The sequence below is a fragment of the Mustelus asterias genome, chromosome 22, assembly GCF_964213995.1.
Source record: "Mustelus asterias chromosome 22, sMusAst1.hap1.1, whole genome shotgun sequence".
NCBI lineage: Eukaryota > Metazoa > Chordata > Chondrichthyes > Carcharhiniformes > Triakidae > Mustelus > Mustelus asterias.
In genome coordinates this window covers 3,886,310-3,899,172 of record NC_135822.1, presented here as the reverse complement: position 1 = coordinate 3,899,172, position 12,863 = coordinate 3,886,310, and the positions used below count along the sequence as shown (strand labels likewise).

Genomic DNA, 12,863 nt, shown 5'->3' with positions numbered 1-12,863 from the left:
CACTCTTGCATTTACTTGTTAAAACTTGATTTTTGCTTCCTGGTCTTGCTGGGATGTCCTTTAGGAAATGTAACTCGATGAAAAATAGAGCTCTGTGGGCTAAGTTAGTCCAATGGATTTAGTTGGATAATTCAAAATCTATTAAATAGTTGTTCATCAATCATCACTTTATTAAATATTTACCTTTGTGGTTGCGCTGAATCTCTGATAATGTGTAGTGGAGAAACAGGGCATTAATCGTGTGGTCATTCCTGTTTGAATCCATGAACCAGTGTAGCAGTAGGGGTGAAGGTGACATTGTGCAAATATTTCTCAGAACATTATCATTTAGTTTGCTTGAATAAACAATAAGGTGATCTTCTCAATGACGGGCAGCCGGTTTCTCTCTCCCTCTTTACAGTCTTTATTGAAAAGACCACCTAACTTTTACAGTTATTCCGTTTAAAATAAGTAATAAAACGAATTTCAGACCTTTGGCTAACCCACAATTGCAGCAGTTAATGTACCGTTGTTTCCTGCTGGGTACTGTACAGCTTCTGTTTACCCTTCTTTGTTTCACGTGGCATTGTTGCAAACACAGGAGTAAGAAAGAAGGTAAGCTGATAAAATCTGAAATGCTAAAACAAAAAAAATAGTTCACTAAGGGGATGGCAGGCAGAAGTAAAAAGTGTAGAAAAGGCAACATAAAATCAAATAATTATAGACCGGGTTGAACTACCAGAGCAATAATTAAATTTATGATTAATATAATTATCAGAACTTTGGCAAAATGTGGACATACTGGGCTTGTTTCTTTTCTAGTTGATGAGCTGAGTCCAGCTGGTGTAGAATGTGAGAGTGGGCTGGGAATTTAGACAGGAACTCCTTTCACACAATCACTGCTGAATGTGATTATCTATTGGGTTTATTGGTGACTGCCGCAGTGGTGTCTCCTGAATTAGGAGAGAGCTTCATTAAGATTCTGAAAATGAATGCTAATAAATGAGAAGATGTATTGATTTTGTTGTTTCCTGCCTGTTCTGCTAACCGGTATATATTAGATATTGATAGGAAGTAGCGTGCTAGTTTTTAAGAAACCAATTTTTAATCTTTTAAGTGTGTTAAGGTTTATGTTGCTGAAACTTTGGTTCATTTTTTAAAACACATTTTCCTTGCCTTTTCACCTTTTGGAGTCTGAAAGTTGTGGTTATTTGCCATCAAATTTTATAATGTGGAGATTCCTTGTTTGGTGTTTTGGTCGAAAAACAGGATGAGAAGCAGGTGCGTCAGAACCTGGCGTGGAGCCTGTGACTGAAACAGTTTTTCAAATAACTGGATAGATAGGGGTGGGGTATTGTCCTTCACCTTTGCAATCCTGGCAGGGACAAAGTATTCTGCTGCATATCCCACATCTGGGCCAATGAAGGAAAGCATTGCCATTCAGGAGGCAGATGTGGCGGTGGAACCGCAGCTAATGACAAAACAAAGCACCAAGAATGAGCTCAAATATTGATGTTGAAATCTCTGTGCAGCCTGAACTGGTTGTTGGCTCTGAATAAGGTCCTCTTGGGACGCAGCCAACTACCTGCCTCTTTGTGCTCGGGCATAATATGGTCCAAATGAGCTTGTGCCCAATGACTAGAACACAATTAGTAACTGGTTCTGTTCACTTTTTGGCACATTCAGTAGAGATGGAGGCTGTGTGGGATTGATGTGGTGTGGCTTTGAGGAATGTGACATTGTGGCTGACTCTGCCATGCACCCATGCCAACTTGTCATGTCTCTGCTGCAGGATGTATCACTCAGATTGTGTACTAATCTGACTTGAGGACAATTAAATGAAGCTTTTCCTCAAGGATCTCTCCATCCTGTCTCAGTCTCTCATAAGTCAGAGTCCCAAGTCTCTGTAACAATAATGTGCACATTCACCAGGGAATCTGGCTCATCTTGGGACCTTTGTCACAAGTCCATTAAGCAGTCATGTGTATCTGAGCACAGTTGCTGCAGACATTTCCTCACATTCTCCAATGTATAAAATTTTGTTCTGATAACAGTATTATTTTTCCCTGTGGGTTCTGTAGTTTTGGTCTCTGGGTTTGGCAGAGGCAGTACGTAGTCTCACAACACCAGGTTAAAGTCCAACAGGTTTATTTGGTAGCACGAGATTTCGGAGCACTGCTCCTTCATCAGGTGAGTACCCTCACCTGCACTCACCTGATGAAGGAGCAGCGCTCCGAAAGCTCGTGCTACCAAATAAACCTGTTGGACTTTAACCTGGTGTTGTGAGACTACTTACTGTGCCCACCCCAGTCCAACGCCGGCAACTCCACATCATGGTTTGGCAGAGGACGAAGGGTGTGGATTGTGTCACCCACCCTGTTGGTTCATGCTCCTAACTGCAATTGTCCACTTGTTTCTGCTCTCATTGGCTCAGTGATTTACTTCAAGCTCTCCAGTCGAAATGACTAAATCTCCTGGGGTGGATCTTCCCGATTTGCACCTTGTAAAAGGAGGAGTGGGAATGGAGGGATACAAAAGAATGGTCTAGTTTGGACCAGGGAGCGGCGCGGGCTTGGAGGGCCGAAGGGCCTGTTCCTGTGCTGTATTGTTCTTTGTTCTTTGTTGTTCTTGAGAGTGCTGTGAAATACCAGTGTCTTATGTGGCATTGGAATCTGCAGCTGGTTCTTAGAGTATCTGTAGAACTAGAGAAGGAATGCTTGCTGCAAAACACTTCAGCCAGAGTTTATATTGTCATGTTGTGCTGCAGGACAACTTGACAATTTAAGTTATAAAAGAGAGTTTGGATTGGCTTGGGTTGTTTTCTCTGGAGCAGAGAAGACTGAGGGGTGACCTGATCGAGGTGTACAAGATTATGAGGGACATGGACAGGGTGGATAGGGAGCAGCTGTTCCCCTTAGTTGAAGGGTCAGTTACGAGGGGACACAAGTTAAAAGTGAGGGATGAGAGGTTTAGTGGGAGGTTTAGGTTTGAGGAAAAACTTTTTAACCCAGAGGGTGGTGACGGTCTGGAATGCACTGCCTGGGAGGGTGGTGGAGACGGGATGCCTCACATCCTTTAAAAAGTACCTGGATGAGCACTTGGCACATCATAACATTCAAGGCTATGGGCCAAGTGCTGGCAAGTGGAATTAGGTGGCCAGGTCAAGACCTTCCATGCGTCGGCGCAGACTCGATGGGCTGAAGGGCCTCTTCGGCACTGTAGGATTCTGAGGACATACCTGCGTGACACAGAGAGAGACTGGGAACAGTTAGAAAAATTAGTCCGCACTGGTGACATCTTTTCTTTTATCATAGAATCCCTACAGTGCAGAAGGAGGCCATTCAGCCCATCGAATCTGCACTGACTCTGTGAAAGAGCATCTCATCCAGCCCACTTTGTGCCCTATTCCTCTAACCCCACACATCTACCCAGCTAATCCCCCTAACCTACAGATCTTTGAGTGCTAAGGGGGAATTTAGCATGGCCAATTCACCTAACCTGCATATCTTTGGAGTGTGGGAGGAAACTTGGGCACCCGGAGGAAACCCACGCAGACGTGGGGAGAATGTGCAAACTCCACACAAGACAGTGACCCCAAGCTGGAATCGAACCCGGGTCCCAGGTGCTGGGAGGCAGCAGTGGCACAGTGGTTAGCACTGCTGCCTCACAGCGCCAGGGACCTGGGTTTGATTCTAGCTTTGGGTCACCGTCTGTGCGAAGTCTGCATGTTCTCCGCGTGTCTGTGTGGGTTTCCTCCCACAGTCCGAAAGACGTGCTGGTTAGGTGCATTGGCCGTGCAAAATTCTCCCCCAGTGTACCCGAACAGGTGCCGGAGTGTGGCAGCTAGGGGATTTTCGCAGTAACCTCATTGCAGTGTTAATGTAAACCTACTTGTGACACTAATAAATAAACAAAAATCAACCACTGTGTCTTCAGCTTTACTCTCCCTCACTTTCCCCTCTGGCTTTGTAGCCTCGGAATAGTCAGTGGCCTGTTGAAATTAACTTATCTGTGGTTGCAGGACCTTTCTCATATCACAACCACCTCGGACAATCCTCTATGGCTCACTATGTGAAAAGGGTTCATCCATCAAGACAAAGCTGCTTGAAAGAGTTTGAAAGAACAAGGGCAACAGGCAGGTGGAAACACTACCATTGTTCCTTCACAGCCACTGGATCAAAATCCAGGAACACTCTCCCTCCCCTCCCTCCATCCCTCCCTCCCCTCCCTCCATCCCTCCCTCCCCTCCCTCCATCCCTCGTTCTCTCCCTCGCTCCCTCCCTATCAGCACTGTGGGTGTGCCTATATTACAGAAGTTCAAGAAGGCAGCTCCTCACCATCTGCTTGAGGCAGTTAGGGATGGGCAGTAACCTTGTAACTGAAGCCCGCAATCCCAACAATACATTTTAAAAAGCTGTTTTATTGAACAGCAATACTCTTTATGCTTCTGCATTATAATTTGAACACTATTTTTTCGCAAGTTTCAGATTTCTGTTCACAAATGTTGCCTTGTCGTTGGTGGCTGCAACCTTGTAGGAGCTGCTGCTACATGGGGAGTCCTATTGCTCCTTCGACAAGTTCCTGGCGGCAGGCCCAGTACAGTATCAGCACTTACTTTGCATATGTAATTTGGCCAAGATTGGAAGATCTGTTGATGGCAGCTGCTGCTATTGTACGAGAGCTAAAAGCTGACAGCACCATTGCCCATTGGTTCAGCACTTGGGATGAAATTCCCCCCTATTGTGTCAGTAAAGTCGATCCAAGCTTCTGAATCTTGCGTGGATTAGTGGAAGGAGCTGAACAGCCTAATCTTAATTCTTTTCTTTACTTGTGTTGAGTAGGTAATGGATTTTACAGCAGCACAATTTTAATACAATTTCCCTTCTGTAACTCACCCGGGCACTCATTCGTTACTGATGAGCTTAGATCATGGGTACTGGCCAGCTTGTGCACTGGAATGCATGGTGATGATAGCCAAGGTCTGTGTTGAACTGATTTCCATGGCCTCCAGTTCTCTATTTCAGTCACATTGTTAAGTACTATCTCTTGGGAGAGTTCCATCCCTGGTCGTATGATTCAGAGTCACATGGAATTGCTAGATAACCATTGTTTTGTCAAAGTGAGTTGCAGGTGACTTTTCTCCATTGTGCTGTTTGACAGTCCAGTTAACCCTTTCCTTACCTGGCTATGAACTTTTGGAATAAAAACAAATGTTGGAAAAACTCAGCAGGTCCGGCAGGATGACAGAGTTAATGTCTTCTTTGGAATGACAGTACTGGATCAGCAGAAATATTGGGAAGGCTGAAACCATTGTTTTTGCTCCCCTTTCCAAACTCTCTTCTCTAGTTACTGACTCTGTCTCCCTTGTAGGTGATTCTGTGACCAAACCAGTCAATTCGTAACCTTGATGTCATGTTTGACTCTGGGATGAGCTTCCAATATATCGGCACCAACACTAACATTGCCTGTTTCCACCTGTGCAGTACCATCCCACTTTTACCCCGTCTCAGCTCACCTGCTGCTGAAACCCTCATTCATTCCTTTGTTACCTCAGTACTTCCCAATTCACTCCAACTGCTCTCCTACAACCTACTCTCTGTAAACTTGATGTTATCCAAAACTCTGCCACTGTGTCCTAATTTGCACCAAGCCCCATTCCACTAAACCTGCTGACTGACATTGCTTCCCAGCTAAGCAATACCTTAATTTTAGAATTCTCATTCTTTTCAAATCCCTCCATAACCTTGACATCAAAGGAAGAGTATAAGTTGTTCCTCTATACCACAAAAATAATGTCTGATGGAACCAAAGCAATTTACACTGTGGAGGCCATTTTTAAAATTTGTTATTGGGATATGAGAGTCACTGACAAGGCCAGCATTTGTTGTCCACTCCTAATTAGCCTTGAGAAGATGATGGTGAGCTAGTGTCTTCAACCACTGCAGCTCGTGTAGTGTGTGACGGTCAGTGGGGATTAGATACTGGATGCTGGTGAATATTGGATTGGGGAAGCTTTAAGGGCTATCTGCATGTTCAGATTCTCTAATTTTGCAGTGTTGTGGTGACCAGATCATTTATGAAATGATGTTTTTGTGTGTCATGCCTTTTTTAAAAAAAAGCTTTGGAGCAAATATTTAATTAACCATTACTTCATTAAAGGATACAAGTCTTTGGTAGTTTACCGCTTTCTAGTAAGTTTAAAAATGCTCTTACAAACGGAGGGATGCAATTTACTAAACCTAAAATAAAAGTCCTGAAGATAAATTTGGGGTGGCACAGTGGTTAGCACTTCTGCCTCTCAGTGCCAGGGACCCGGGTTCAATCCCGGCCTCGGGTCACTGTCTGTGTGGAATTTGTATGTTCTCCCCGTGTCTGCGTGGGTTTCCTCCCACAGTCCAAAGATGTGTGGGTTAGGTTGATTGGCCATGCTAAATTGTCCCTTAGGGGATTAGCAGGGTAAATATGTGGGGGTTATGGGGATAGGGCCTGGGTGGGATAGTGGTCACTGTAGACGTCATAGGCTGAATGGCCCCCTTCTGCACTGCAGGGATTCTGTGAAATGCTGGCTAAATCCTAACCAAATTATTTTTGGCAGATAAGATGTACATTTTAAGTACTTGAGTACTATTTTTTAAATGTCATTATCTCGCACTAATCGCTGTGTAAGTGATTTGTACGGTTTTCACTGGATTTGAAAAAGGTTAAATTGGAATTAAATTCTCCAGGGAAACACCAGATTTTGCCATTTTTGTAACAACTGATTTATATTTGATGCCAATAATGTCCTTGGAGGGTGCAGGGCAAAAGGAGAAAGTTTTATAATAGCAAAACACCAAACACTAACTGCCTGTTCAGCTTTAAGAAGTATTGTTTCATAAATAAATGTACCTTGATCTTCCTGTTTAAGCCTTGGAATTATTGTAAGTGACGTATGTTATGCAAACAATGTTAATGGTGCTTATTGTAATAGCACTTTGTTTGTTCAAATGTGTAAAGACATTTGAAGTAATAGGGGTGGGTACATTTTGATATGAGTGCATCACATGTTTGTCATGTTTGCTCAAAATAATTTCCAGTCAGTATCTCTACTGTGAAGATTGAAATTGATAACGTGTTGAACTTGGACAGAAATTCTATCGTTTAGAATTGGAGTACAGAATCAATGGCACGGAGGCAGGCCCTTTGGCCCAAACTGGTCCACGCCGACCAAAATACCCATCTAAGCTAACCCCATTTGCCTGCACTTGACCCATATCCCTCTAAACCTTTCCTATCCATATATCTGTCCAAATGCCTTTTAAATGTTGTCAATGTCCCTGCCTCAACCACTTCCTCCAGCAGCTCATTCCAAACAGTGCAGAAGGAGGCCATTCAGCCCATTGAATCCTTTAATGACCATAATCCTACCCAGGCTCTATCCCTGGAACCCCCACGTGTTTAAACCCCCTGACACTAAGGGACAATTTAGCATGTCCAATCAACCTAACCAACACATCTTTGGACTGCGGGAGGAAACCGGAGCACCCGGAGGAAACCCACGCAGACATGGGGAGAACGTGCGAACTCCACACAGACAGTGACCTGAGGCCAGAATTGAACCTGGTTTCCTGGCGCTGTATGGGCCCTTTATGCCGTGCTGCACCAATCACAAGCTTATCATAAATAACAATTCTGAATCTCTCGCCACAGTATCATTAATGTGTTTTATCACTAATTTGTCAGTTAAATATTGGGAAGTGACAATTTTGCGCTCTGATGTGAATGATTGTGCGAATGAGAAACAGACAATAAATTCTGCCAGTTAGCACGTAATTTTATTCTATAGATATTGTGGGACGTGTGTTGCACGGTTCCTGGTCCGTAGTGTAGTAAGTATTCCATATGCATAGAAGCAAGATTAACATTGTGCTGTTGATGAAGTTTAAAGTGTTGCCTTCCCTCAAGACTGAAGTTATTTCTGTTCTGTATTAGTGGACCGCTTTGCAACTTCACTCCATTGGTTCCGCCATCATGCTGCTTGTGAGCTAGAATTGTCATTTGAAACACCTTAATCTTGTCCCATCCCTGCGACCTCTAAAGCCGTCACTTTGATCCTGGCCTAAAATAAAAACAAAATGCTGCAGATGCTGTAGATTTGAAATAAAAACAAAAGTCCTGGAAAAAGCCTCTTCAGAACTTCTTCCATGTTGGACTCGATGTTAACTCTGTTTCTCTCTCCACAGATGCTGCTGGTTTTTCCTGCATTTTCTGTTTTTATTCTTTGCTGCCTTTGGTCATTTGAAGTAAACTAGCTACCAATTCTTGTCTCATTGGGATATTTTGCAATGTTAAGGATATAATTAGGTTGCTGGCAATAGGACTCAGTGATGCAGACAGCAACTGGCCTTCACTGTGCAAATATGCTAGAGATGTAAGATTTTCTTTGTCTGTGCTCTGATTAAGGCCTCTGTGTTTAAATATTGGCACACAATTTTGGCTATGTCAGAATTGCTTTGCTTTTTATTAGTTTTCTTTCATTTATTTGGTTCCTAGACTTTTCCACAGGTTTATTTGAAGTGATAATTACACTTTTGGCTCCATTTTCTTGTTATTCCACATCCATGCATTCTATTCAGTCAGATGGTAGGATTATTGATTATTTCTCTGTCTTTACTGCCTCTGTATTGGCTAATGGGTGCACTGTGTGAGGGAGAATTTCTTCCCTGACTCTTTCCCTCACTTGGGCATGATTCAGCGCTCCAGCATTGAGTACAGAATCAATGGCACAGAAACAGGCCCTTTGGTCCAAACTGGTCCATGCTGACCACAATGCCCATCTAAGCGAACCCCATTTGCCTGCATTGACCCATATCCCTCAACCTCTCCTATCCATATATCTGTCCAAATGCCTTTTAAACGTCAATGTCCCTGCCTCAACCACTTCCTCCAGCCCCTCATTCCACACACGCACCACCCTCTGTGTAAAAAAGATGCTCCTCAGGTTCCCATTAATTCTTTCCGCTCTTCCCCAACCATAGGAAAAAGACTGAGTGCATTCACCCTATCCATGCCTCTTATAAACCTCTGCAAGATCACCCCTCTGTCTCCTACGCTCCAAAGAAAAAAGTCCTAGCCTGTCCAATCTCTCCCTATAACTCAGTCCCTTGAGTCCTGGCAACATCCTTGTAAGTCTCTTCTGCACTCTCTCCAGTTTAATAACATTTTTTCTATAGCGAGGTGACCAAAACGGAACACTACTCCAGGTGCGGCCTCACCGACGTCCTGTACAAGGGCAACGTAACTTCCCAACTTCTATACTCAACTCGACACAATTGTCAAAACCCAATGTAAACCAAGTTTAATGTTGGTCAAAAACAAAAGGCTGCACATCTGGAAATCTGGAATTAACAGAACATGCTGTAAATAATCAGCAGCTTAGACCGGACATGTGGTGAGGGAAATGAAGTTAATGTTTCGCGTTGCTGATTCAACAGTTTATCGGTTGGATTTTCTGTTTTTATTCTTGTCATTTGCCTCCTCATATTGGTGTTCTATGCTTGAGACATGACGGTCTATACTTCGCTTATGAAATGTTTGCAAAGCGATGTGTGTAATTATATTTGGATTTTACCTGTGGGCCCTAAGCAAGGAATTCAAAGGAGGAACACCTGTGGTCATGAGCAACAGTTTCACTGTTTTAATGTGGGCTTGGGTGCAACATTTATATTTCTCCTGACTCTACATTCAGCTAATGAGGATTAATGCCATAAAAGTCTCTCCTTAAGTGCGTCATTTGTCTTTTGCATGCTTGAGGGAATATGATTTCCATTGCTGACTTTTGTGCAGAATGCAATTTATTGATGTGAGCATGGCTTGGCAGATATTGCTGTGAAGCACTTGTCCATGGGTTTAACTGCCTACAGTGAGTGGGGGAAAAATAGACAGCATCAACCATGGCTGTTATGACAGTCTATGCATTCTCGAAATGGAAATGCTGAAGTCTTGTTTTGAGTAGAAGGGAATTGGCAATACATCTTTGGAGCTTCTTGGGTAAGTCACTCAAACGCGAAGATATTAAGAAAATGAATGGCAAAGTAAGGGATGTGGCCTAAATTAAGGGTTCATAAGGTTTGCTTTGTGTTATTGAATTAGTTGGGGTACCTTATTTGTTTCTGCATCATAGCTAACGCACTTTACTCTAGTTCTTGCTGTTCCAGTAACTCCTTTTCATACTGTGATCAGGAGTTGTTTGATGTACTAATGAAAATGAAAAATTGGAGTTGGAAATTCTAATGAAATGCAAATTGAGATGAGGTTTAGTTTTCATTGGGGTATCTCATGAAGTTGGTAGTTGCAATTTAATTTCATATATTTTCAGCAACATTTTTCTCTTGCCTGGTAATTGCCAAATCATCCCCTTGCAATCGACATTGTAAATACAGATTGTGGTTATTATCACATTGCTGTTGGTGAGCATTTTCTGTGCACAATTGGCTGTCAGATTTCCTACCCTACAACAGTGAGTACACTTCCTTGTACTTCTTTGGCTATAAAGTTCTTTGAGGATGGCTGACGAGCTCTTTCCATACCTCTGTCAATATTGTTCTGTGACGGACTGCTGGCGATACCCTGTGGATTCAGCTGCTGATTTAAAAGGAGTGAATGCAAAGGTTCTCTGGATAGCTCTTAGAGATTAGAAGCTTGCTGTGTGAGTGAGAGTGATGGCTACTTGCATTTTGCCCCATAGCTGCTGAGTTAAATTATTGAAGTTGCAAAGACCTTTGCTCTGAATTGACAGTAGTGGAATCTCTATTACATGCCCTGCAATGTGGCTGAATGCTCACAGCACCAGTGTTGAGTGACAACATTGCCTTAATTATAGGTTTTCTGGTTTGCACAGACCTTTTTGGGTAAATAAAACAACAATATATTACCTTTCTACTTTTATTGCTTTGTCCGGAGTGTTGCTGCAATAAATATTAAGAAAATCAATGGGCAACCTTTGATCTCAATTTCCACTGATCATCAAACAGGATCCTTGTATTTTGGTGAATAATGGTGGTTCCACTGCATAACACATTCTAATATTTGCAATTTGGATTAAAAAGTTAGAATAAGTGCACCACAGTCATATCCAGAGGGCCCCTTTGAGCTGGCTTGACCTTTTTCTTTCATTAAAAAAAACAGCATTGTAGGTTCGAGCAGGCATTTTACTTTTTATAGTCTTACAGCAATGATTGAAATTGTGTTTGTGAAGCAGTTCCTTCATTATTCCCATCCAATTCGCAGAGGATTCGTGGATCTGTCAAGCTTTGGAGAATGATGAAAAGCAGTTTCTAATATTGTATTTTCTTTGAAAATCTAGTATGTATGCAGAGTTATACGTAAATCCTATGCAGTTCAATAGACGCTCTGTAAATTGTTGTGATTTACAGTTTGCAGCTAAGAGTTTATATTTAGAACACAATACATTCATTCTGGATTGAAGAATGTTTAATTGATGGCTTTGTTTCTTTTTTTCTCAGGTGTTCTAGGAGCCCGGGGTTTCTTTGAGGCATCTTTTGTCATTACAGACGGCATTGCATTTATTGTTCTGACGGACTGAAAAATCACCAATCACCAACTTGCAACCATGGAAGTGGGAATGCGTATCGTACGTGGCATGGACTGGAAATGGGGGAACCAGGATGATGGGGAAGGACATGTCGGTACAGTGGTTGAGATTGGCCGCCAAGGCAGCACTACAACACCAGATAAAACTGTGGTGGTGCAGTGGGACTGTGGCACCAGAACAAACTATCGAACGGGTTACCAGGGAGCTTATGATCTGCTTCTCTATGACAACGCACAGATTGGTAAGTTAGCAGTTCTTCACGTGTTCGGTCGTCAACTTCTCTTTGACTTAATATTCAGCCCTCTGTCTTTCTTGTCCCCTTTCCTCTCTAATATCATTCCATTCCCACGTCTGAGAATAGCAGAAATTAGTGAATCAGCTTAAGGAAGTGCATTTATTGTGGGATGTGAGAGACAAAGTGTTGACCAGCTCTACGTAATGAGATGTCCTGTCAAATTGCCAATAAAAGGGATTAAACAAATTTTGTACTTATGAAAATGCACATCTTCAGAGCCTGTAAAATAAGTTATGATCTTTCTTTCATTAGAGTTTTTTTAAGTGACTGATTAATAAATGTTTGTTTCCAATGAATAGAGAATGAAAATCTGGAATTACATAGCTTTATCTCTTGTTGATATTACATGGTTTGCCATGTTTCAAACACATTCAATCATCACCTGTGTAATAACCATCTACAAAAAGACAGGCAATCAAACATATTAGTTGTGTTAAACTGTTAATATTTTCAAGGGTGTACGAGGATGACGGAGTAGTGGTAATGTCATTGGTTCAGTCATCCAGTGAGTCAGGTTAATGTTCTGGGAACAGGGGTTCAAATCCTACCACAACAGCTGATGGAATTTAAATTCTGTTAATAAAATCTGGGAATATTAACTTAGTTTTAGTAATGGTGACCATGACAATTGTATTTGATTGTCATAAAAATACATCTGGTTCACTAATGCTCTATAGGGAAAGAAACCTGCTGTCTTTAACTTTGTCTGGCCCACACATGATTCCACAGCAATGTGGCTGACACTTAATTACCGTTCTGGAATAGCTCAGTTCAAGGGTATAAGTGGATGGGCACCATATGCTAGTCTTGGCACTGATGCCCACATCCTGTAAAAGAATTAAAAATTCTATAGTTTAAAATGTGATGGTACTGTGCTATTGATATATTTTATGTTTAAGGGGATGGTTTTAAGATTCAGCTTTTTTTTTTGCAGGCAGTTGGTATGTCCAGAAGGAATGCATCTCAGATGCTGGGAAAGCAGGATAATTACTCATT

At 42.2% G+C, this 12,863-nt stretch overlaps 1 protein-coding gene across 1 annotated transcript in view; it reads left to right on the top strand.

Annotated features, from left to right (window-relative positions):
- Positions 1-476: 476 nt before the first annotated feature.
- The window catches only part of mib2 (MIB E3 ubiquitin protein ligase 2), a 173,406-nt gene continuing 161,019 nt past the window's right edge, over positions 477-12,863 (top strand). The window contains exons 1-2 of the mRNA XM_078238623.1: positions 477-594; positions 11,484-11,813. Coding sequence (XP_078094749.1) covers positions 11,591-11,813 — 223 coding nt within the window. The 5' untranslated portion in view covers positions 477-594; positions 11,484-11,590. The remainder of the gene's footprint in view (positions 595-11,483; positions 11,814-12,863) is intronic.